We start from the raw sequence: 25693 nt of genomic DNA on the forward strand, positions 1-25693 counted from the left end.
ATATAATCTCTCTCTTTCTACACCGTTACAAATGTTCGTGAAGGCGCTGCCTTTTCAAGCAAACGTTATGGAGAAGTCTTACTTGTCTGGTATTCGTGATAGCTAGCATTCGAATCGTGGTATATTCTAGCATTGAGATAGTTCAGTGAGATGTTGCGTATCCCAGAGAGAGTAATGTGATCGTCTATGCTATACACCCTGGCTGGTATTCAGTGATTATTGGAAGGGAAAAACATATATTCCATTATATATAATATACACAGTGTAACCACTACAATAAATATAATTGTATTTTATAGACATGGATGTTTATTTTTTGACCTTTCGCTACAGAATACACAATGTCATGTGCATTCATTTATGTTAGATTATTTCATGTTTTCTCCAGTCTAAAAAGATGAAGTATATTTATCCTGTTTTAAGTCTGCTGCAGAAATCTGGCAGTGGTGATAATAAGTCCTTTTTGCCTTTTTCCCCTTCATAAACATAGTTCACATAATACTGAATAGTAGTTTATAGTATTAAAATACAAGTCAAAGACTATAAGCTCTGGGATTCAAAATGGACAAGGTTTTGTAGCCATTCTCCCCTGGTCCATAATGGGTTTTAATCTTCTTTTTTTCTACAAATGAGCATCTGTTGTTATTTGTATGCACATATACTGTTGTACTTTATATATTCATGTTAACCATATTTTATTTTTATATTGATAAGTGTCTTCTTCAAACTAACAAACTGAATGTTTCTAAAATTTTTAAAGATTGAAACTAAACTGATAAAGACAGAAAATCAGAATGCTCAGCTCCCGGCAAAAGTCCCTGACAAAAGCCACAGCTTAAGATGAAATTTTAGCCATTGTTTTTAAGCAGATAAGGCTGTGCATTAGATATTAGAAATAATCGCCTTTTACCTCTTTTCTTTTCTATAAAACCACTGATTGCATTTGTTTGTGGTATAGCATTGTTGACCTGCAAATGATGGAGGAGATAGACTGTAGGCGTGGTTGTTCTGCACACATTTTTTTTTGTGGACATTTTATCAAATACAATTTGCATATATTGCCTCATTTCCTTTTTCAGTACTTGTATCTGAGCTTTGAATCCATCCCAACATGAATATAAGGCTTGTAGTGATAAATCATATTGAATATTTTTCATTGTGGGTTGGTGTCCCCATAAAAATGTTCTCATTGGTGAAAAGTATTTGATTTGCATGCTGGCCAAATGATTTCAGTTTATTACTTAGTACTTAAAAAAGGCATTGTAGAGATTTGTGAAATGATAGGGCGCCTATAGAACGTTCTTCATCAGTGCAGCAAAATGACAAAACAGTATCACAGTTCACCAGGTATCGTTACTGTCGTGTACCGTGGAAGGAGCGGTAAAACATGTGCTGCATGGAGTTTTCGTGTAACAGTCGTGTCTACGTTGTGAACTGTGACGTTATTTACGACTCTTGATCTCACGGTGCTGTGTAACTTTTTGCTGTCGGCAGCAGAAAGTTTTTAATGTATTCTAACGAAAACTGAACCAGATTTGACCAACATGTTTGCATGCGGAAATCTATGAATATATTATACTTACATATTATATACAAAAATGTTTAGTATATTACAGTATATTATAGAAAAAGAAAAAATGAGTAGAAAAATTCTTCTCTATGTGATTTATGATGAGCTAATGTGTGCATGTACAAATTTTGTCATCATGTGTACAATTCTTGATTAAAATGAAATGATTAAGAAAGCGATGTGTGTGCTTGAAAAGGATTCTTTCCCAAATACGTGTTGAATGTGGTAGGAACATGTTTATAAAGAACTCCTTCTCGGACAATGTCTTTGTACCATCACTGGTTATGCTCTTAAAAAGACGAAAACAATGAATGTGTTTGTTGTTTTGTTTGTTTATTTGTTTGATTTTGCCTCACAAATTCCATTCAGGGTTATTGATCTCATGTTGCCTATGACAGTTTATGCCGCACATGTATTTACAGTGTACCTAGACATGAAATCTTTCCACCCTGAATTTGATTATATCTTTGCTGAAGCAGCAATTTTTGGTCATAATGTATTACATGATTCGTTTGGGCCTAAATCATACACATGTACACAGTGAGCCCCTCTTTTTTGTAATCTGTTGTTCAAAAAGAGGAAAAAACAACAACAGATTATCATGGATAATGTTTAAAGCACAGGGGCACTTTGGTTATTAATTGTAAATTGTGCAATATATTCACATTGCTGTTAATGCACATAGAGAGTTAGAGCCATGTTTTCCATTTCGAGGTTTCATGTAGTGTATTATCTTCTGTCATACAACAAATTTTCATTATGTTGTATGAAAGCCAGGTTTCTAGACACACCATTCCATGCATATATGTGGTTTGAATGGGCTCTTGTCTGTAAACCAAATTAGCTTGGGTGCCAGTGTGGAAATAACTCATGTCATGATCATGACTTTTTTTTTATGTCCCTTGTTTTTATACAAAGAGATACTACCGTGCTGAGATTACGTGTGTGTGTTTATTATTATGTGTGTGCATCATGTGTGTGTATATATATGTGTGGGTGGATGGGTGGGTGTGGGTGTGTACATGCACTATTGAACCAAAAAAAGAAATACAGTATGTGTATCCTTGGGTACTTTTAAAGCAGCAGCACACACTCGGATATATCAGTCAACGCTAAGGTTAACACACTTCACAACATTTCACTTCCCAGAGGTAGGGTTACACTATTCATACAAGCAGACATTCAATTTAGGTTTCATTGTAGGTACAGAAATCCAAGAACATCACTCACATTATTATTGTCCAGTGAATTTCTGCAGAAAGTGCATTGTATCGCTAACATTTCCAACCTAGTGCTTTTCACAAGCCAAGGAGATTTGTTTTAATTATCATTATTACAGACATCTTTCAAAGATCAAGGGTCAGAATCCAAATTAACATAAACAGATCAAGCACTGTAGCACTGCGTATTCAAGGACATAGTCAGTATAAATACTCTTAATTCCTGCTGTTCTTTAGGGAGAGCAAAAAATCCTGACCAAATTCATGCCTCTTTCCCATTTCATAAAAGATGTAATAGGATAGGAGCTCTTGTTAGAAATTAAAGCAATTTCTCCTAGCAACAGCCAATCAGGAAGCAGAATTCTTGTTTAATATGACCATGACACTTGCCATTCTAGCAAGAGTTGCTACCATAGCAACTGTTTATTAATGAAATGAGGCCTTGAAGTTTCGCCAATACCTCTTCCACCAAGATCTTTCATACAGGGGTACTGCCTATTAATATAAAGTGAACTTGTTCCATAATTTTTTTGCATGGTTTTTTTGTTCCACTGACTATTGACCCATTACTAGGAACAGGCATTGACAGCTAGGTGCAAAGTGTAGTAAGCAAAATATGAATACCTTTGTATTTTGAAATTGGTGTCACATGGTGTGAAAAAGGCAAAACTTTCCACACCACAAGATGTTTTACATTCGCAATTACATATTTGTATTTTTTTATCCAGACACCCATTATCTGTAATGTCCCCACTTTGGCTAATTTTTTTTGTTTTGTTTTATCATACAAAACAAAAAGCCACCACTTTTGATTCCTCCTGTTTCAACCTGGAGATCAAGACATCTCCGACTCCCAAGTTAATTCTCTAGTTTCCATCCATGTACCATAAACCTTTCAAGCCCCATGAAAGAGATTTTGTTAAAGATATTGCTGTCTGTAAGGTGAAAAATACCCTTCATACATCACTTTTTATTCATGAACTCATATTAAGATTTTGTTTTCTCTTTCCAGTCGACCCCTTGTTTATTGTTTTTTCGATTCTTTTTTTTTCTTCAATTTATCCATTACCTTTAGTAACCAATTTCAAGGGATTTGTGGTGGGTTTTTTTTTAAACTTAAAAAAACCCAAAAAACACTTGTCTATCAACTATCTTCCTCAAGGTACTTTTTAACTCTTGCTCTCACCTCCCCCCCCCCCCCAACTCTCTGTCACTCTCTATGTATGTGACATTTTTTAACTAGAGGCTTCTTGCCATGCTCCTAATTTCCACCCTGTGGGCCCGCGGTGTTCTCACCCTCGATCCCCCCTGAACGTTCCAAATGCAATCTTCTTTTCGCCATATAATCCCTCCTTTCTGTCTCGATCCAGGGACCCGCGACCTCCACGTCCTGGAGAGCATGAGCGACATGGAGAGACACCGCCAGGGTCGCATCCACGAACTCATCCAGACGGAGCAGAAGTACGTGGACGACATGCAGCTCGCCGTGGAGGTCAGTGAACTCTCGCCGCCTATAAACCACCCCCCCCCCCCCACACACACACACACACACATCCACTGTACATATGAGAATTGTACGTCCATCCCATTTGGTCTTCGCTGTAATGTACTGAAAAAAAAAAAAGATATCCTAAGAAGAGTCCCATTCTTTATTTGTTCTTTTTTTTTTGTCTTTTCATTTACAGTTTGTATTGTGAAGAAGGAAGGTAGCTATATAAGTATGGTTCTATAGTGGATCACACTGCACACCCAATAGGAAAATAGGAAGGGTTAGGGTTTTATCCATATCACAACACTTTAGTCTTCGTGAAGAAAACACCTTAATGTTAACAATAGTCTTACTCTGCTTGGTTGTGTAATTGTTCACAAAGTGAATATTACTATGGTGGGTATTTATAGCATATTCGAGTATGCTATGTGAATTTGAGTTACAAAAAATTTGAGTCATGAAAGTATAATCTGTGATCAAATTTTCATCAGAAAAAAAAAACAACAACCCAAATTTCAGGACAGAAGTGAGGAGCTGTCATGGCTCAGTGGTTGATACCACAGACTCTCAATCACAAGGTCCATGGTTCAAGTCCCCTGGCTACAGTGGTTGTGCCCCTAGGCAAGGCACTTTATCCTTATCGCTTATTCCTTTGGAGTAAACTTAGCCTTTAAAAGTTGTTGGTCCCATTCTGTGCCTTCTTAGCAGTCGAGTAAAAGAAATCTTTTGTGTAATTTACACAATTTTTTGACGTCATATGTCAAACACATGTCTCAGTGGAAAATCATTTTCTGTCGTGAGAACCACAGTAGTTCTTCCTTTGAAACTCCCGAGTTAAAATAGAGCATGCTGATTGACCGTGAAGGCTCTATTGATGTTCTGTCTCTATCTGTGTCATGTACGCAGGTCTTCCAGAGACCCATCTTGGACTCCGGCATGATGTCGGTCCAAGAGATGGCCTCGGTGTTCGTCAACTGGAAGGAACTCATTCAGTGCAATACCAAACTACTCAAGTAAGACACGACTTCACTTCACCCATGCTAAATCAACATTTGCATTCATTTTTCCCTTCTTATTTTCAACTTACCAGTCAAGAGGGATTGCTGAATTAACATATTTTTCATTTTCAGCAATAAGGGAAAGATAATAAAAAAAAATTTAAGCTACTTTGACGATGATTTCAACTTTATAGACAGTAATGTTTCAAATACAATACCAGTAATACATTTTTCAGATCACCGGAAATTACTGATAATTTTGCAACATTTTCAGCATGTCACAAAAATGTGTGAGGGGTTTTTACCTTTACTTCACTCTGTCACAGTTTTGCTGTCATTTGCTCCACTTTCTCACACAAAAATTCACCCTGAAGTTGGTATTAAAGGTTAATTGGTGCCACCTCCATGCATGAAGCTGCTATGAAAGGGGTGATGTCCACCGGGCACCGCGAATTCACGAGATTTTGATTTTGTAGCACAAAGTGATCCACTCATTTGTTCCAAGCTTAAAGGGTGTGTACAGTTCTAGTCGAGGTGAGGATTTAGCTTATAACATTTTGCGAGATATTCAGAAACCACTCTATGAGATGTAAAAAAACATGCAATTCTAAGGGGCATATCAAAAGTTTATTTGATGAAAATCGGTTTGGAAGTGGCCGAGATATCCAAAAGCAAGATGAAACAAAGAGATCCTAATAAAGTTGTGGCCTGTAGTCTTTTATTATCATCACTTTTTTGGATATCTCAGCCATTTGAAAACCAATTTTCATCAAATAAATGTTGAATCCTTCTTAAAATTACATGCTCTTTCATATTTCATAAGAGGTTTCTAATTTTCTCACTTAGGAATGTAAAAAACATGAATCCCCACCTCAACCAGTACTGTACAGCCCCTTTAATAGATGGAGTGCACGTTACATTACTATCCATACAAGGTTATTCAAGAGTTTGCTATTTCTAGAGTTCCGAGTATGAATTGACCACATTCTGTTTGTTTTCATATGATTTACATTATGTAGAAATCCAGGCAGCATTCACTCTGTGACATTGGTTTTGGGTGCGTTCGAGCGTTCTAAATCGAACCAAAGCGAACTGAGCCAGAGCGTACATTATTGTACCATACTGAACTGGGCCAGATTTGGAGTGTCCGACCGCTCTTGTTGAGAAAGCATACCTCATGAGTTATTTTTCAAGGGGGTCACGCATTTTGTAGCAAGAAGGTTATTCACCTGGCACACTTACACTACTTACAGATGTCCCGAACAAACACAATGAACTCTTTGAATTATGACGTATGTGCATGTTACACACATTCTCATATGGGAAGTTTGGTTTCGCTTTTGGTACCCTTTTGGAGCACATCGGGAAGTGTTCCACTTTTGCCTCAATTCGGTTCAGTACAGTACACTTTCGGAGCATTCAAGTGCTCCTCTGGCGCAGGTACGGTACGATTCAGTTCACTTTAGGAGAGCGCTCGAACGCACGCCAAGTTTTGATTATTTCTCATGGTAATGAATTCATGCCTTCATTACAGAGCTCTGAGAGTCAGGAAAAAGATGAGCGGTGAGGAGCAGCCTGTCCACATGATTGGCGATATCTTGTGTGAACAGGTCAGTCTGTCAGAAAGCAGCTGGCCATCGAAGCATCTTGCTATCTGATCGCTGCATCGCATTGGAAAGTAGTCCCTGTTTTACATGAATGCTGAGGTTGTAGACTTTGCAAAAGTTGATTGTGCTATTATTGTCACACAGACAAGAGTAAGTGACAAGTAAAATCAAAGAGTGACTCATATATTATACCATATTGTGCCCCCATCACACACACATTCACACACTAAACTCCCCTCGCAGAAACAGTTAATTCCATATTTTGGCCATTTTCTTGATTTAAAACACTGGTTAATTTTTCCTTTCACTGTTCCTTTTTTTCTGCATTACAGAGATGTGTTCAAAATACCTTAATTTCCAGAGTTTGTCATTTCGCAATAATTTTTCTCACTTGTGGCTCTTTCGTTCCTCTTCTCAAGATGCGTTTTTAGAGCACCTAAATCTAAATGCAAATGCCTGTATGGAAATGAGCTACTTGAAGTGAAATGCATGTGCCAAGGTCCATGGTGGGAACTACATGTTGAAAGTGACTTGCCATTCTTAGCTTATAGAATGTGGAAATATCATTCAATATACCCATGTAGTATATGTTGTTCCACCTACTGTAAAACATGATATATTCGCGGCATGAAATTTTTTTGCGAATTGCCAATGGCATTCAATGCATACAGTGTAGACAAGAACTTTTGTGTGCATTTTAATTTCGCGAATCTTGGTTATTGCAAAATTGGCAAAATTAAAATGCATGTGAACATTTCTCATTTTACAGTATGCTGCTTCAAGAAATGCTATACACTTGTGTGCATAATGATATGCGAATTGGGACTAGTGGGACAATACACCAATCATTGCAAATTTGCTATCAAGAACCACAATGGCGGAATGAGAAATATGTATGAATCTCTTTTCAAAAGTTATTGATGTTCACCTTGACGATGATAGCGCATCGGTGATATGAAAGGCATTATTTTTGTGAGTCCTTTATTTGGTATCAGTTAATTTGAGAAATTTGCAGACAAAAATTCTCTGAAGTATACTGTATGCAGTGACTTTTGCACTTCTGTTATACCAAAATGTTCTAGTATGGTAAACCCCCTGTACATATAGACTTTTTGCGGGCACAAAGTTGCATTTCTGATCACCTTGTATCAATGGCACCGCCCATATTGCTGGTCTTCCCATCTGAAAAGTAAAAAATAATGGATAATTCACCTGTAAAGATGGTTTTCAAGCTAATTTTGCATGCTGTTTAAAACCCCCAATCCACAGCTGCCTCGGATGACGCCGTATATTCGGTTCTGCAGCTGTCAGCTGAGTGCCTCCAGCACGCTGTCCAAGAAGATCGACAATGACCCGGACTTCAGGGAGTATGTCAAGGTAAGGTCCAGAGGATGGTTGATATAATATCCTCAATTTGTGGCTTGTGGAGTGAGCACTGTGGATAATTGTCAGCTTTCCAATGCACTGCTGAGTATAATGATAATAGTGATAATAATAATAATAATAATAATAATAACAACAACAACAACAACAACAAGAAGAAGAAGAAGAAGAAGAAGAAGAAGAAGAAGAAGAAGAAGAAGAAGAATAATAATAATGATAATGATAATGATAATAGTAATGATAATAATAATAATAATAATAATAATGATAATAATAATGATAATGATAATACTACTACTACTAATAATAATGATGATAATAATAATAATAATGATAATAATAATAATAATAATAATAATAATAATAATGATAATAGTAATGATAAAAATAATAAGAATAATAAGAATAATAATGATAACAACAACAATAACAACAATGATAATAATGATAATAATGTCTTATTTACCCAGGGCAGCCTCTTCCATGTTGCCACTGCTCTACCAGAGGGCCCTGCTATTATTATTACCCAAGTGTTGCTAGGTACCCATTTATGCACCTGGGTCGAGAGGGACATTTTTGGTAAGAACATCTTGTCCAAGGACGTGAGCACTGGGCGGGATTCAAACTCGGGTCCTCCAATTGGAAGTCGGGAGTGGACTTAACCACTATTCCACAATTTAACGCCCCCACAATGAGTAATGAGTATAGTTTTATAATGGAATATGCCATTAGCAGTATTCAACGGATTGTCAGCCGGCCGTTACGCTCAAATTTTTCTTTGTACAATTTTTTTCTTCCAACCAGCAACTCGCCTCAGACCAGCGGACCAAAGGAATGCCGGTCAGTAGCTACCTGATCAAACCCATGCAGCGGATCACGCGATACCCTCTACTGGTCCAGAAGGTTTGTACAACCCAAAATAGATATACGGACATACAGTAGCACCAGTGCGCTGAATAAAAGTGCCCGTATAAAGCGACGTATATCAAAATGCAATCAATATCATTATTCAAATCCTTGTGTACACCAATTGTACATTCATCTGCTCTAGGAGAGGAAAATCTCCTTCCTGGCATGATTATCCATTTTCATCACCACTTTGATAGTTTTCTTCTGGACATGCGTGACATACCGTTCATGCAAGTCAGGCAGGCGCATCACCATGACAAACGCACAGAGCTGCCAAGTCTCTCTTTATCCTGCACCACCTGACAAGAAAGAGTACTATTCTTTATATCATATATATAGCAAAAAATAATTTTGTGCGAGTCGGTACTTCCCGCCAATTTTGCAAGTGGTTACGTTGAGGTTCATTTATTGCGGAATGTAACAATGGGATGATAAATGTGATGGATGTGTGCACATAGCATTCATGTTGGGATCGGAGTTAATAGCTGTTCACATTAAAAAATTTGTGAATAGCATATCCAACTGGCAAAATTTGTGAAAATTTAAACCCTGTGAAATATAGGGCATATTAAGTATGCAAGTCTCCCTGGTTTAGAAATTATTCTTCACCTGTTGAAATGTACATTTTATTATAGCACATCAGTACCTCCTTGGAAAATCTGAATCTTCCTAACTTTGCTGTGTGAATATTGACAGACCTGATCATGATGTGTAGCTAAACTCCTCCCCCCCCCACCCCCCCCCCCCCCCCGCCCTGCAAAGTCTTGCAACTGGGCTACTTTTCGCTGCAGAGATATTTTTTTCTAGCCTTTCATGTAGTTTGACAGTCACCTGATGTCACATAAAGGCGAATTTTCATGGACAATTGAAAAAAAAAGTGTCTGTTGAAAAATATAATAGAGACTAAAGTGAATGAAATCTGTTCATAAGATATTACAAGTTGCTTGCAGAAGGTAATTGTTTTGAAAGTGTCTACCTTTTTTAGCCCTGTTTTGTGACTGAATATGTACCCATATGAAACAATATGTAAAGAAAAGTGTTGTTGAAATTGTGTTGATCGCGAAGGGGACTTTGACCATCACCCAATGAACTGGCCCGTTCATATGCTTCACTACAGTAACACGGCTTTGCACTATGATAAGTGGGACTTTTACTGTTAATTTTCAAATGTGAATGACCTCAAAGAGCTTGCGGGGGCCCCAATTGCCCTTCAGAATTATACCACATTAAAGTGATCATCTACAAATCAGTTATATGGCAGTTTGTTCGTTTTTTTTTGGATAATTCAGATCCAAAATTTGTGCTTGTGAAAGTTGAAGACACTCCACATTCCCTTTGTTGATTGGGGAAAATGTGACAGAGTGGTGGAATCCAACTACAGTGAATGGGTAAAGTGATTAACACAAAATAAGACCCTTCTTTCTATTTTTGTTCTCTGTATGCAGATCCTGAAGTACACGCCCGAGGGCCATGCCGACTACGGGAACATCAGGATGGCGACGGAGAAAGCGGAGGAGCTGTGCCAGCAGGTCAACGAGGGAGTGCGGGAGAAGGAGAACTCCGACAAGCTGGAGTGGCTTCAGAACCACGTGGACTGCACTGGACTCGCCGAGGTATCTATTGTACATAGTGCACAGAAGTGTTTGTTGGCATGACAACAGTAACCACCATGATGTCAGCATTTGACTGACATGGCTCAAAGGTATTTGACCTTTCACTGTGCTACCGTGGTAAAGTCGCAGATCCATAGATGAAAAAATTGCAAAAAAAGAAGGTAACTAACATTTGTATGTGAAATGTATGAAGTTTGACATTTATTCAGACGTTAAATGGGGTTTTATGAAATATGCTTTTCATCATCATCATCATCATCCTTATGAAATGATGTGAAACATTCAGATTATGGAATATATTTCGCCCCATTGAGACGTGTGTAATAGACCAGTATCTCCCTTATTGATCCTTGGAACTGCCCAGATTTTGATGCATGGATGTTGGTGGGCCTGTGATGACAGTTACCATGGGAACAACTTGATAGCAAACATAACGAGCAAAGGAAGAAAAACAAAGGTCATTTTACAGATTCTCTGATTGTCATTGTCTGAGGACTATTCAAAACCAATGTTGTTCTGTTTTGTTATTGTTGTTGTCCATGCAGGAGCTGATATTCAACTCTCTGACAAATTGCCTTGGCCCAAGGAAATATCTACACTCTGGAAAGCTGCACAAGGTAAGAATCATTCATATGGACTGCATTCCACAGAGATGTTTGCAATCCTTCTCATTGGCAATAATGGCAGCAAAGCCCCCTACATGTACCTTCCCAGTCTACCTGATTTCTCAGGAGGATCTCTGATTAAAAAAAAAAAAATGTATTTCAATTCTAAACAAGAGAACATAAAATCCTCCCTGAATTTGGGACTTTTTTTTTTTTTTTTTGGGGGGGGGGGGTTGTGGTTGTGTTTTGGGGGTGGTTTTTTTTATGCCTCCGCCACGAAGTGGTGCCGGAGGCATTATGTTTTCGGGTTGTCCGTCCGTCCGTCCGTCCGTCCGTCCGTACGTCCGTCCGTCCGTCCTTCCGTCCGTCCGTAATGAATTTTGTGGACAAGGTAACTATCAAAACCTGTTGAGGTATCCTAATGAAACTTGGCATGTATGTGTATTAGGGGGTGAAGTTGTGCCTATCAACTTTTGGGTGCACATGCTCAAGGTCAAAGGTCAAATACATAAAATTTCACTATTTCCACCATATCTATTGAATGCCTGAAGATATTTTCTTGAAACTTAGTGTATACATGTATTACCCAATTAAGATTCTCTGGTGAAAGTTTGGGTCATGAGGTCAAAGGTCAAAGGTCAAAAGGTCAGGGTCAAATACATAAAATTTCACTATTTCCACCATATCTATTGAATGCCTGAAGATATTTTCTTGAAACTTAGTGTATACATGTATTACCCAATTAAGATTCTCTGGTGAAAGTTTGGGTCATGAGGTCAAAGGTCAAAAGGTCAGGGTCAAATACATGAAATTTCACTATTTCCATCATATCTATTGAATGCCTGAAGATATTTTCTTGAAACTTAGTGTATACATGTATTACCCAATTAAGATTCTCTGGTGAAAGTTTGGGTCATGAGGTGAAAGGTCAAAGGTCAAAAGGTCAAGTAAAAATATTAAAACTTCTTTTTTTCTCTGTACCTTGGAAAATTGTTCGAGGTATCTTCATGGAACATAGTATATACATGTACTGACTGGAAGTGATTATCTAGAGAATGTAGGGTTCATGGGGTCAAAGGTCAGGGATCAAGGGTCAAGTGCAACACTTCAAAATTTTACTATTTCCCTCCTATCATGCAATGCCAGCAGGGTTATTTTTTTTTTTACACTTGGTGTATGCATACATGTGTAACCTAATAGAAATTCTCTGGAAAGTTTTTTTTTCTTCTTTTTTTGCCTCAAAGGTCAAAAGGTCAAAGATCAAGTGAAAGTGCTGAACTAACTTTTTCCTCCATATCTCGGAAGTGGCTCAAGTTATCTTTGAAACTTTGTACATATTATGCATGTTCTACCTGAAAGTGATTATCTTATGAATTTTAGGGTCAAGGGCCAGATGAAAATGGTAACAATTTACTATTCAATTCAGAAATTGCACTTTTTCTCCACACCTGTACCTTAACTTGAAAATTACTCAATGCCTAAATGTATGAATGGGTCAAAGTCGAGTTAAAGTCCTTAAATCCCTAGATACATGCTCTCCTATTCATCCAATTAAACCTAGGTCAAGGAAGGTGAACATTCAACACATTTGTGACAAACTTGTCATTTCAATATTTTGCCAAATTTGTGAAAATGTAATCACACATTGTCCACATGTACTATCTAGACCTATTGGGTAAATCATGCATTATGGCGGAGGCATACCAGTCGCCAAAGCGACATTTCTAGTTTTAAAATATATATAAATATCTCCCTCACTGCTCCTGTTGAACCTCCTGGATGTCAAGATGCGTAAATGTTGGCAGCAGTCCTGTAGGTGGCAGTTACCATGGGAATGATGGAAGTGCTCACTCCTGATTGGTTCTTTCAAAACTGCTGCCATTTATGTCTGCCGTTGAAGCAGCGTACAATTATGATCACAAATTGATGACCCTTACTACTCAAGTAATTCATTTTCACTTTAAAAGAAAGTATAAAACTCATGAACACAAAACACTGAATGAGTCTGCTGTACAATATGGCTCTCATGTTTACTGTCTTAATATCTAGGATTTTAAGGAGTATAGGGATGATGATAAAACTCTATAGGCATGTTTGCAAACTCGGAAAGTACAGCTGCTGTTAAATAGATACGACCAACAAATTGCTGAGAAAAAGTCATGGAAGTGATCTTGCATTTTGATTACTGTAAAACATGATATATTCGCGGCATGAAAATTTTGCGAATTTGAGCCAACAGTCTTTCTCGCAGCATGAAATTTTTGCTACTTGCCTCTGGCATCCAATACATATTGTCTGGGCAAGAACTTTCGCGTGCACTGTAATTCCGCGAATGTTGCCGCTTGCAAAATTCGCGAAATCAAAATGCATGCAAACATTCCTCGTTTTACAGTATGTAGATTATAAAATGGATGGGATGGAGTGTTTCATTGATACGTTTCACTGTATGTTGTAGATCATAGGCATCACTGTATGTATGACCTCATAATTCTTCAGGTTTTTAGTTATAATTTCTGTTACCTCTTTAGCAAAATTTGTTCATTGCATATCTCAAATACGACATGTTTGTATGGCACCAGTGTGGAGAAACTCAAAATTGTGCTCCCACTTTGTCATCAGTATATGAACTTTCATTGTTGATGATGTCTTGGTTGTGGAATATCAATTTCATCTGAAATTCACGATTAGAATGATAGGGCCAACTTTTTAATCAAAATATATGTACATGTGAATAGGTTAATACTCCAAACTACATTTATTTATCTGCATTGAAGCCAAAAATTAAAGGAACAGTCCGCTGTACAGTGCCTTTTATACTGATTGGATTTCATCAGAAATATAGAATGTGTTTACGAAACCCAGGAGACATTTTCAACAAATTTGGAAAATCCTTTCAAGAGGAATTGTCTTGTTCAAAGTTTTGATAAAACTCAATTAGACTTCTAGTACTTCTGTAACAGGTTCGACAATTTATAGTGAAATTTCACAGAAACATCGAAAAAGTTATTAATCTTCAGTGGATTATGTAATGATAATCAAAATCTCACTTCATTATAGATGTACAGACAACCTTACCCAAGTCAACCTCAACTAAGTCGAATAATAAATCACCAAAGTCAAAGGTCTTTATATTCTGTTGATTTTAATCCCTCGTAAGTCAAGTCGGAGCTGTTTCTTCAGTCCAGATAGATTCAACTTTAGGCAAGGTTGACTGTATGTTTGAATGCAAAGGTGAATTACATGTATCAAAGGATTAGGTACCATATTTCTGCTTTCAAGTATCGGTGTCCCCTACCATTATAAGTTAAGAATGAAGTACGGCTTTCAAATTCAAGTACTGCACTCTCACTCATTCATGTATTTCCCCTAATATTCTTTTTACCTCTGGATCACTTGACCAAATGTGTCACCATGAAACAAGTGTGCACATAGATTGTGCACAGATGATTCAGTCAATCATAATTCTGAATGAAACCAACATTATTCAATACCATTTTGTTCATGGAAGTCAAAAGACACAGCTTAATGTCATGGAGGCTCAATATCATGTATATTTTTGAAGTTTTGCTGGCTGAGCTGTATGATGATGTTCAATTGCATTTTGAAAGAAATCACAGCACACAAGCAGGCAAAAATTTTGAGAATTCTGATGTAACTGTTCAGCGATCTGTGTCCAATTATTGCCATTCTAAAGAAAAGCTTTCCAGAGCTATGCTGTTACTATCTAGGAGAAGTATTGAGTATGGTTGATCTTGTCACTCACAGTTTTGCACTCTTTGAAGCATTTGTTGGTAGTGTTCATTTTCATCCCTAATTTTTCACAGCATCAAATGTTCACAGTGTGAAAGATTCTGAGAGCATCTGTATTACACAATACAAATTAGGATTTTTGAATAGGAAAATTAACTAGAACCTCGCAACTATAATGAAATTTTTGGAGGCAAAGATTATGTTTTGAATGTGGGCAGAGTAGCATTATTCAGTTTGATCCTTAGTAAGCAAGTGCTGCTTAAGCTGTGAAGCTGCTCTTTATTACACCAAATTTTCAAATTGATTTGTCCACATTTCATTTTGCTTGCATGCCAAAATTTCCACATTGCTGGTGTAGCATGATAAAGCTATTCTTCACACAACGTATTGATTTTGTTTCCCTTTGTTTCAAAAGTTGTCCATTTTATGATAAAGCACACACTCTTGTGTAGGCTCTATAAACCCTCAGAGTGTGTGTTTCATGAATGTTTTATTTTTCCCGCAAAAGTCAGAATTGGATGACATGCTTTTTCTGTAGTGTGAATTATTACGCCATTCACAGTTTGTATCAGCAGATGCGTTTAGAACGTGAAAGCTGTGTTTGAATTCTTGCGGTCGGCTACACGTCACTTCCGGAGTGAAAACAATCAGCTTGCAAGCGCTAAGCCTGCATAATGCGCATACTGCATGCTGTGCATGTGCGACGCGTATAATTTATGTGCAACTCTACGCAGACATGGGGACTGTTTTTCATTATTCATTTTGTCATTTGTGCCATCATTCATGAGATACATGCATCATGTCTTGCCAGCAATATTCTAATAATCTGGATCCTGTCGATCGATCGGTCCCGGTATTTTGCCAAGTTGAAGGCAGTCGGACTGGACCTGTGCCCGTATGAAGTCGCGGCAGGACTCTGGATCAACGACGCGACAAAATGGCCAGATGTGCAGTAGAACCTCTTTGAGTAGGCCCTACCCCGATATCTACGCTTACTTGGTACCTCATAGAAACTTCAGGCAGGTCTACAGGCCTAACGTTAGTACTGTAGTAGACTTAGGGTAGGGCCTAATTTAGGGTAGGCCTAGGGCCTAATCCTGCCTCCCGCACAGCTACAGTAGTACAGCTTGTGCTAGCGCTATGCTCACGGGGCGCCCCGGCAGAAAACACGTACAGCGTTACCACTCCAGGCTCACGCGACTATTTGTTTTCACTCCACCGCTATCCATGACCCCGTGACACGCAAAATACCCGGATGTCCGACCATGAGAATTGGCGAGCGAAAAGTTTTGATTTTGGTCGCGACAGCAAGAATTCCCTTGCTCATGTATCAAATTGCAGAACTCACATATGCAGTCTAGCTCACACACGCACGCTATTATTAAACACAACACACACAAATTCCCCATTTGTTTGTATCGTGTATTACAAAATTCTTTACTACCAAAATACACTGCCAGTCTTGTACAGATAGAGAAATTGAGGCTCTTATCGGGTGGCTGTTTTACTTTTGTAGTACTGCCCACATTCTACAAAGTCATCTTGTTCATGCAAATTAGGGTCAAAAGATGCACTGCAAGAACAAGTTGAAAGTGGTGAGTAACATGACTGGACTTATGTTTGCAGCAGCATGAACAACTGCCAAAACGATGACATTATTGCTGCTCTAAAATCACTCATGCACACACAAATAGGCGTGTATGCATGTACACCACACACACACACACACACACACACACACATACATGTACTCTCTCTCTCTCCCCCCCCCCCTCCCCTTTGTTTTCAAACTTGTGAACCCTCGACGAAATGCCTCTAAATTTCATTGGCAAGGTAGGTGGTGATTAAATGGTCATACATGTACTTCATGGTATCCTTGAAATCATAATTACATCAAAAGCGTGACTGTTCAAAATGTGGTCTGGGTCTGGGTATTCTGTGGATGAAGATGATGTGGATAAGGTTCAGGGTGTTCCTAAACATTAGCCAGAGTCAAAGTAAGAATACTGAGTTATTAAGGACAATAGTCACATGGACATAGAGGCACATGCGCCTTCATGCACATTATGTATTTGACATGACTTGTATCAAAGAAAACCACAAAATCAAATTCTTCAAATAAATCTTAGGAAAGTTTCTTTGTTTGTTTGTTTTTTGGTTTTTTTAGTTCAACTTTCATGACCTACATGACATCATGCATATTGATTATGCTCATCAGGGTCAAAGGTCATACCTGCCATGTTTCATTAGAGACGCAGAAGTACAAGTGCTGTAATGTGGGTTGATTTTGGGCATAACATCATGAAATACACGTACCTAAAGAACATGTTACAAGTGACATATACATGTATGCCAATACTTCCACAGCGCATCTGTACAAAGGAAGGGTTAGGAGTTACAGAGTTCTATCCCTGATGAACAATCTAAATTTTGCACTTATAAAGTTTTAATGAAAATTCTCTGTTGTGGTTCAAGGGGATTATAGAAATAAAGAGCTCTTAACGATACAATATAAAAAAAGTTACCATTATAGGTTTATAGGGGTTTACTAAACATTTTTTTTTTCCTTTTCAGGAACTGTAGGCATGTATCTCTTCCAGCAAAGGGTTTAAAAAAGAAACAAAAAAAGAGTGTGAAATCATCTCTTTCAAATCATTCAACAATGATATGAATTGACAATTATATGCTTTGAATTGTGTATTACCTTTTTGATATTAACAAAAAATAAAGCTGAATTGGATTGAATTGAATTGAATTCAATTCAATTCAATGGAACTGAATTGAATGGAATGGAATGGAATAGAACTGAATTGAATTGAATTGAATTGGATAGGATTAAATTGAGTTGACTTGAATTGAATTGAATGGAATTGAATTAATATCCTTATTTTCTCATCTTAAATCTCCCTCCAAACTTCTATCCCGCATCACACCAGGCTAAGAGCAACAAGGAGCTCTATGTGTTCCTCTTCAACGACTTTTTGTTATTCACCCAACCCGTCAAGCCTGGGCTCCGCGCACCCTTCTTGGCGGGGGACTCCAAGATTGCCATCGAGTACAAGATGTACAAACATGTAAGCGTGCTCACTGAATATCATTCCTGATAGCCAAAGATATTTTTCTTTTCATGTTTGGTCATGTTGTTGTTATTGTTGTTCTTTTACAGTCTTAGTACATGTGGATTTGGATCATTCCATTCCTTGTGGTTTGCAGGAAGTTAATGAGTCATGCTAAAGGTTATAAGAACAAATCAAAGAGATCATTTGTCTATAAGTTGGAAGGCTTGTACAGCTCTAATAGTGTTTTTCATCTTCTTTGCTGGGTTTTGCATGTTGCTACATATTACGCTTACTTGATTGAATCAAATTCATGCATCAAGTTTTATTGTTTTTTGAGACACATCTACAAACTACTAAACATTGATTAATTCAGTGCTTATTTATGTCGATGTCGTGCAATTTGTCAATCAGTTGCAATAAAAGAAAAGAAAAAATTACACGTATCGTTTCTGAAAAGGAGCATACTTGAGTTATTTGGCAGAAATGTCCATGTATTGCATTATCTCTTCTCCCCGAAACCACCACAGCCACTGTTTCTGAATGAAGTGGAGGTGAAGATCCCAGATGAAACGGCTCCAGATGACTTTGTCTTCCACATCAACCACATCGACAAGGTGTACGCACTCAAGGCAGAGAGCAAAAAGGACAGGTGAGCCCATGCAGCAAGTAGCTCCAGCTATTTCTGTCTATCTGTCTGTCTGTCTCTCCTCCTCCTCTCCTGCTAATTATCTATTTACTTCCTTGTTTTACTTATTACCTCCACCAAGGGAGGAGATTATGTTTTTGTTACCGTTGGTTTGTTACCTCCACCAAGGGAGGAGATTATGTTTTTGTTACTGTTGGTTTTTTACCTCCGCCAAGGGAGGAGGTTATGTTTTTAGGTGATCCGAGTATCCTTCGGATCACCTTCTGTATCTGTACGGATTCTTTATTTCTTTATTTCTGGACAAAAGTTGTGCAGAGGTTAGCTCAGAAAGTCCTCTGCCTATCAATTTCAAACTTATACCATACATGTATCGTGTTGCAAAGACGACAGATCAAGTAAAATCATAGTGATCAGTCGACCGTGATGTCACTATGACGTCATTATATGAAAACACATTTTCATTCATATCTCATTAATGGAATGGAATTTTTCAATGAAATTTACGTCACATACATTTCAAGTTATGCGCATTTTACTCATATTCTCAAAATTCATATTTTCTCTTAAAACGTGCGCGTACGCGCGCGTTGAAATATTTGTATGCTCAAATCGAGCTCAAATTTTTTTTGCACACGTTTCAGACCATTTGGGGCATTTTTTGAAAAATTGAAAAAATTGGACGGACGCGTACGCACGCGCAAATATTCGCACACACAGCTCATATGCAATGGAAATTTCCCGTTTTTTCACACTTATCGGATGCCTAAAATGTCAAGGAATATTTCTACCAAGTTTCAAGTCAATCCGACTCAATATGACGTCATACGGGCCGGTCAAAGTTGAAATTCCGCGCGCGCGTCAATGGCGATATACAGTGCAACGATGCCAAAAAAATGCCAATTTTAAATCCGATTTTACTCGGCAGGATGGACGGTAACCCCCAATTTTCTTTACATATTCAGAAAGCTGATGAGTTGGACATGTTATTTATGAGTTGGCGATGCTGGCAAAATGATTAAAAGATATCAAATTTCTTAATAAAGTAAAAAAAGTAAATTTTCAAAATGACGTCATCAAATTTCAAGTTCACTCGAGCGTATCTCACTTATCCTTTGCCAATTTACACCCAGATTTCAGTATGTTGTAGCTTATTAAATGATCTTTCATTAATATAATTACAACATTTTGATTGGATGACGGCATCACCTCGTAAAAATGGATTGAAAGTCATATTGTCAAATTTGACCAGTTTACGTGTTATCTCTATGGGAGAGCAGTTTTTCTTGCAGTGAAAATTGATATGACTCTCTTTTTCGAGCACTAGCTCACTTATGCTTCCGTGAATTTCTCCCAGATTTTAGTATGTTGTAGCTGAGACTTTGGGCTATCGTGCATGTGCCCTCCATTTTTTCATACGATGTCGGCATCACGTCGAAAAACTTGGTTGAAAATGGCACGAGGCTTCGATGCAGCGTCATTTTGCTTAATACACAGGGCCTATGGAGAATGAAATAGGTCATTGCGTAGCGCATCCGACTCGTAATCCTAAGGTCCCTGGTTCGAGGCTAACCCCTGCCAATATTTTTTTACACTTTTTTCAAACACTTTTTTTTTCTTCTTTTTCTTTAGTTAATCTTAATCTCCCTTTCCTTACTTTATCTTTTTCTGATTTTTTTATGCTTCTCCTTCAAATTTCTATAACATAACATAATTTTTTTCTTTATTTGTCTTTCTTTCTACTACTTTCTGTGCAATAGATGAACAACAACAATGGCTATCTATCCCATATTTTGCATATGTTTAGTACATGTCACATACATTATTTCATAAAATAACAACTACTTGATCGGACACCATCTTGGGTATGTAAATTAGGGTCAAAGGTCATAAATGTTTCATCCTGTATCTTGGTGAATACATGTCTTATCTTTCCCATATTTTGCACACGCAAAAACCATGTTACAAGAATCATTTCATAAAATAATCACTTTTTGCTTAGACGCCATCTTGGGTGTGCAAAGTGAGGTCAAAGGTCAAATATACTTCATTCTGTATTTCCGTTAGTGTATACGGAATTCGGTACCAAAGATGGCAGGTCTCACTCCCTTTTCTAAATGAGAATCCAAACATCACACGGCCAATGTCCCGTCAACACAGATGAAACCTGTATGGACATGAATATTTGGATCAGGACTCAAATCATTGATTTTCGAAGAGATCGGATCACCTAATTTGTCAGTGTTGACAAATTCCGGTTCTAGTTGTTACTGTTGGTTTGTTTGTTCGTTAGTTAGTTAGTTTGTCTGTGTGCAAAATAACTCAAAAAGTAGCAAACGGATTTGGATGAAACTTGCAGGAAAGGTTGAGAATGACACAAGTAACAAACGATTAACTTTTGGTAGTGATCCGAGAATTTTGGGGGAATTAATGAAGGATTTTTGATATTTTGGCAGGTAGGGTCAATGAACTTTGGAGTTCAGGCTGCGCGTATTTGAGGTTTCTGCTAGGGCGAGGCGCGCCATGCAGCTAAGGGTTTATGACGTAACAAAGGCTTCTATATTGGGAAATTGGGTGACTTCCAAGTACGTATGGGTGGGAATCACTGATATCTCCATGGAAGAACAAGATCAGTGGTGGAAATGAGCTGCATGCTTGGCGGAGGTCTGTGCTCTCAGAGTGCCTCTGTAGTTTACATATGTGACCCTGCATCACAAAACCAACAAAAAGTCGCCAGACATGAATCTTTAGTTAAGGGTAGATTCTGAAAGAGCAAACTCTTAGCTTTAAAATGATGTATCAAACTCAATTCAAATGGACTCCCCTAAGCTATCTAGATAATGGAAAGAAAGCACATACTCTGGAAAGTGTGAACTGAGAAAAGTGGCTCTGAAGTACAGGGTCTATTCAAGCACTAATCTTTACCAAGCTTTGCTAGCTGTGGTGTGAATGGGACAAAAACAGGATATAAACCACTGGAGCAACAACAATGAAGGGATTATCAAATTAAACTGACATTGAGCATGCTGTATTAACACATTCTGTCCATGATTATTACCAACTTTCAAAGCAGTAGCATTATCCTTTCAAAAGTTATTAGAGTTGAAAGTGACGAGTGGGCAAGGGATATGAAAAGGGACCTCGATAAGACATACCTGATCACACCAATCTGCAAAAAAAGGGTTGTAGAAAAACTGCCAAAAACACACTTTCCAATTGATTTTATGATCCCAAACTTAAGGATAATGTAGAAGAAGAATAGCTCTTTTAGATGATATGAAAAACTCAAGATTGACTTGGCTGACCCGTTTCACCTTTTTTGAGTCCTCATGTGAAATCAAGGGGTGCGACTTTTTGTTCATTTTGTGATGCACGGTCACATATCGTTGCTGCCCATAATGCCTCCTAGCATGGATTCCTCTCAGATCTGTTCCTGGGCCAGCTGCCTTATAATGGTCCCTCATGTGTGCCCCAGACTCCTCAGTTTTGCCTCCACTGTCCTCAACTACTTGTATATGTCTGTCTGCCTATTTATCTGTATCAATCTATTCATTTTTCTATCTATCTCTGTCTATCTATCTATCTATCTATCTACTGTAAAACATGATATATTCGCGGCATGAGATTTTTTTTTTTTGCGGCATGAGATTTTCGCGAACTGCCACTGGCATTTAATGTACATAGTGGAGACAAGAACTTCGCATGCATTTTAATTTCGAGAATCTTGGCACTCGCGAAATTTGCGAAATTAAAATGCACACGAACATTCCTCGTTTTACAGGTTGTATCTAGCTTTCTATCTATCTATCTATCTATCTATCTATCTATCTATCTATCTATCTATCTATCTATCTATCTCTGTCTATCTATCTACCTGCCTATCTAGCCAGCTATCTGTCTGTCTGTATGTCTGTATCTATTTATCTATATCTGCCTATATATCCATTGACATGATTGTATATATCCATTTTATGTCTATATATTTCTCTATCAATCTATCTATCTATATATCTGCCTATCTATCCATCCATCCATTATTCCAGTCTGTTGTGGAAGGTTGATAGTATCATAGAAATATCACTCCTCTGCCCATATGTAAGATGCTCAATGTTTTAAAATTATATGCGTGTGTTTGTTTGTTTTTCTTTTTAAAAGTTGACCCTTTCATTTCTACAGGAATTGTGTTGCAAGGTTGAAATCAAGAACCAGCATTCTTCAGTCAATACTATAATGTTTTGAGAATGCCTCAAAAGGTTGTACAGCGCTCTTACATGTATGTCAAGTTTGGGGAAGCATATTGTGTGAAAAGAAAATGTGTGTGACATATTCTAATGACTCTTTGTGATTCTAAAAAAGTGCACAGTTGTAAAACATGCTGCATCTTTAATGAAAGATGACTGATTGCTTGTAGTGTCTGTGACAGTCCTGGATGAAAGTTTTTTCGAGACGTCACTGTTCAGTGAACATTCTTCCATACTGGGAAATTTATGTCTTTCGATAAGACTGTGATTTCCGATCAATTAATTATGCAATGAGGGGTTTCACTGTCTGTTCATCATCCTCTCTATCAACAGGACAAAATGGCAGGAGAGGATTCAGCAAGCGTCCAAGAACTACGTGGAGACGGAAAAGAAGAAGCGAGAGAAGCTCCAGAGAGGTACGTTGAGATCATGGCTTTTACTCTGGCAAAGATATGGCAGCCTGTGTTGAAGTCTGCGCAGAACATATACCAAAGATTCTAAAAATGTCTAGTCCCTGTCTGCCCACTTTTCCTAGTTTCTTTTTTGCTCCATTTCTTGACATACGACATCATCTGAATACGTTCAAAGTTTAAATGTTGAACCATTTTGCAAGTCTCTCTTTTCACTTTGTAGCTACATTTTTTCCTTTGTAATAAAGCTAGGTTATCATGATATGATCCAACAATTTGATTGCTTTTTTTTTGGGGGGGGGGGGGACACTCCATGATGATTTAAGGATGTGCTTTCTGAAAAGGGAGACCTTTTCTTCATAGTTTTATGAACCGCTCAGTGGGAAGTGTCATTAATGCTCCCAATAGTCCAGTCTCCATTGTATACCATACTTGCATTAATTGTCCCTAAATTGTATGTCCACAGCTCGCTCACAGAGGAGTAAAGGCGTCGGTCGTCTCATGGTGGTCATCATCGAGGGCTACGAACTCAAGCCGTCAAATTCTGTCACAGGTCAGTCATCCTGAAGGTTTTTTGGACTCTACCGATTAATCCACTCAGTACTGTTTTCACTGGTTAATGTGTTTGCCAGCTTGCTTCACTGCTTTTCAATATTGGCATTGATGTTCTTCAGCAGACTGTTATTGAATTCATGGGATCATGCAGTGTACCTGGGTCCTGTTACATAAAACCTGTTATCAGTAACAACTGCCACATTTCTACGACAAATTTGCTCTCAGCCAATAAGATGCAAGAATTTAAGTTAAATAGCTTATAACAGCTATTGTAACTTGTTATCAATATTATACAAGTTTATGAAACGGGGCCCTGATCTCTATCAAAACATTAATATGATACAACAAATGATACAGAGCAATGATTGAGGGGGGGGGCAGGGGGAACTTTGTATACAGGTAGAGTAATTTGTTCCATGCAAGTCAAATGTCACAACAATATCTGAACTCTGACCTCAGGTCGCGCCGACCCCTACTGCGAGGTCAGTATGGGGTCGCAGGAGCACAAGACGAGAGTGGTGCCGGACAACCTCAACCCTGTCTGGGATTCATCCATGCAGTTCATCGTCCGTGACTTGCAGGAAGATGTCCTGTGTATCACGGTCTATGACAGAGACTTCTTCTCACCGAATGGTAAAAGAGCTAATTTGCATTAAAGACGTTTGGTGTATACTGTAAAAGTGGAAATTTTTGCAGTGTTGAAATTTTCGCGCATTTCGCGCAACCAGAAACTACCGCAAAAATAAAAGCACGCAAATAGTTTTGCTAGCCATATGTTCCTGTGTGTCATGTCTTGATTCCGCGGAATTAAAAACACGCGAAACTCTTCTTACCCGGCCAAGCAAGAAAAATTAGTCGCGCGAAAATATCCACTTTTACAGTAGTCCTACATATCATCGCTGTGGTGACGAAACCTCGTATCTCAAAAATGTCAAATGTTCAGGAGAGCGAAAAAACATGGCGGCCAAAGCACTATAGTGAATGGGAAAGCCTTCTCTTTGACATGTCATGGTGGCTTCTTGTTTGGAGTAAGACAGTTGGGATTTGGCCAAGACATCACTTGACCCATTATTTGACCATTAAGCTAAATAAAATTTTTTTGACATTTTTGAGATACGAGGTCTTGTCACCCCAGCGACGATATATGTCTTCGTGTTTGAGCATACGCGCGTGTGTTAAACTCTGCGGGTCATATTTTTATACAAGAATGTTTACATTGCATATTTCTTGATGCTTTTTTACTCAGGCAATGTTCGTGAAACTGAGAATGTGTGAAATTATTGCCTCTTGTAACACAAACACGTACAGTCAAACCTGTCTATAGCGGCCACCCAAGGGAGACGGAAAAAGTGGCCGTTATAGACAGGTTGCCGCTATAGACAGGTCATCCAACTTTGTGTGCATTGCTTACATGTACATGTATCATCGTTGTATCCTTACATGTACATTGTACATGTATGTGTGTACGTATGCCAACACCAGGATTTTTCAGTGGCCGCTATAGACAGGTGGTCGCTGTAGACAGGTGGAAGGCTAAGGCAGGTTTGACTGTATATTGTATCCAAGGTTGGAAATCGCTAACTTGTTTTTTGAAAAGCGATCTGATTATTGCTTGTTGGTTGTGGTCATCCATGAGAATCT

General features: G+C 38.2%; 1 protein-coding gene across 1 annotated transcript in view; it reads left to right on the top strand.

Annotated features, from left to right (window-relative positions):
- The window catches only part of LOC139740280 (intersectin-1-like), a gene marked incomplete at its 5' end in the record, with an annotated part of 52131 nt that overhangs the window by 25535 nt on the left and 903 nt on the right, over positions 1-25693 (top strand). Inside the window, 12 exons of the mRNA XM_071650862.1 lie at positions 4161-4282; positions 5186-5292; positions 6812-6887; positions 8154-8261; positions 9072-9170; positions 10622-10789; positions 11335-11406; positions 18081-18218; positions 18731-18852; positions 23421-23503; positions 23964-24050; positions 24512-24685. Coding sequence (XP_071506963.1) covers positions 4161-4282; positions 5186-5292; positions 6812-6887; positions 8154-8261; positions 9072-9170; positions 10622-10789; positions 11335-11406; positions 18081-18218; positions 18731-18852; positions 23421-23503; positions 23964-24050; positions 24512-24685 — 1356 coding nt within the window. The remainder of the gene's footprint in view (positions 1-4160; positions 4283-5185; positions 5293-6811; positions 6888-8153; positions 8262-9071; positions 9171-10621; positions 10790-11334; positions 11407-18080; positions 18219-18730; positions 18853-23420; positions 23504-23963; positions 24051-24511; positions 24686-25693) is intronic.

The sequence above is a fragment of the Diadema antillarum genome, unplaced genomic scaffold, assembly GCF_040938485.1.
Source record: "Diadema antillarum isolate AM-2024a unplaced genomic scaffold, OU_Dant_1.0 seq00000846_RagTag, whole genome shotgun sequence".
Taxonomy (NCBI): Eukaryota; Metazoa; Echinodermata; class Echinoidea; order Diadematoida; family Diadematidae; genus Diadema; species Diadema antillarum.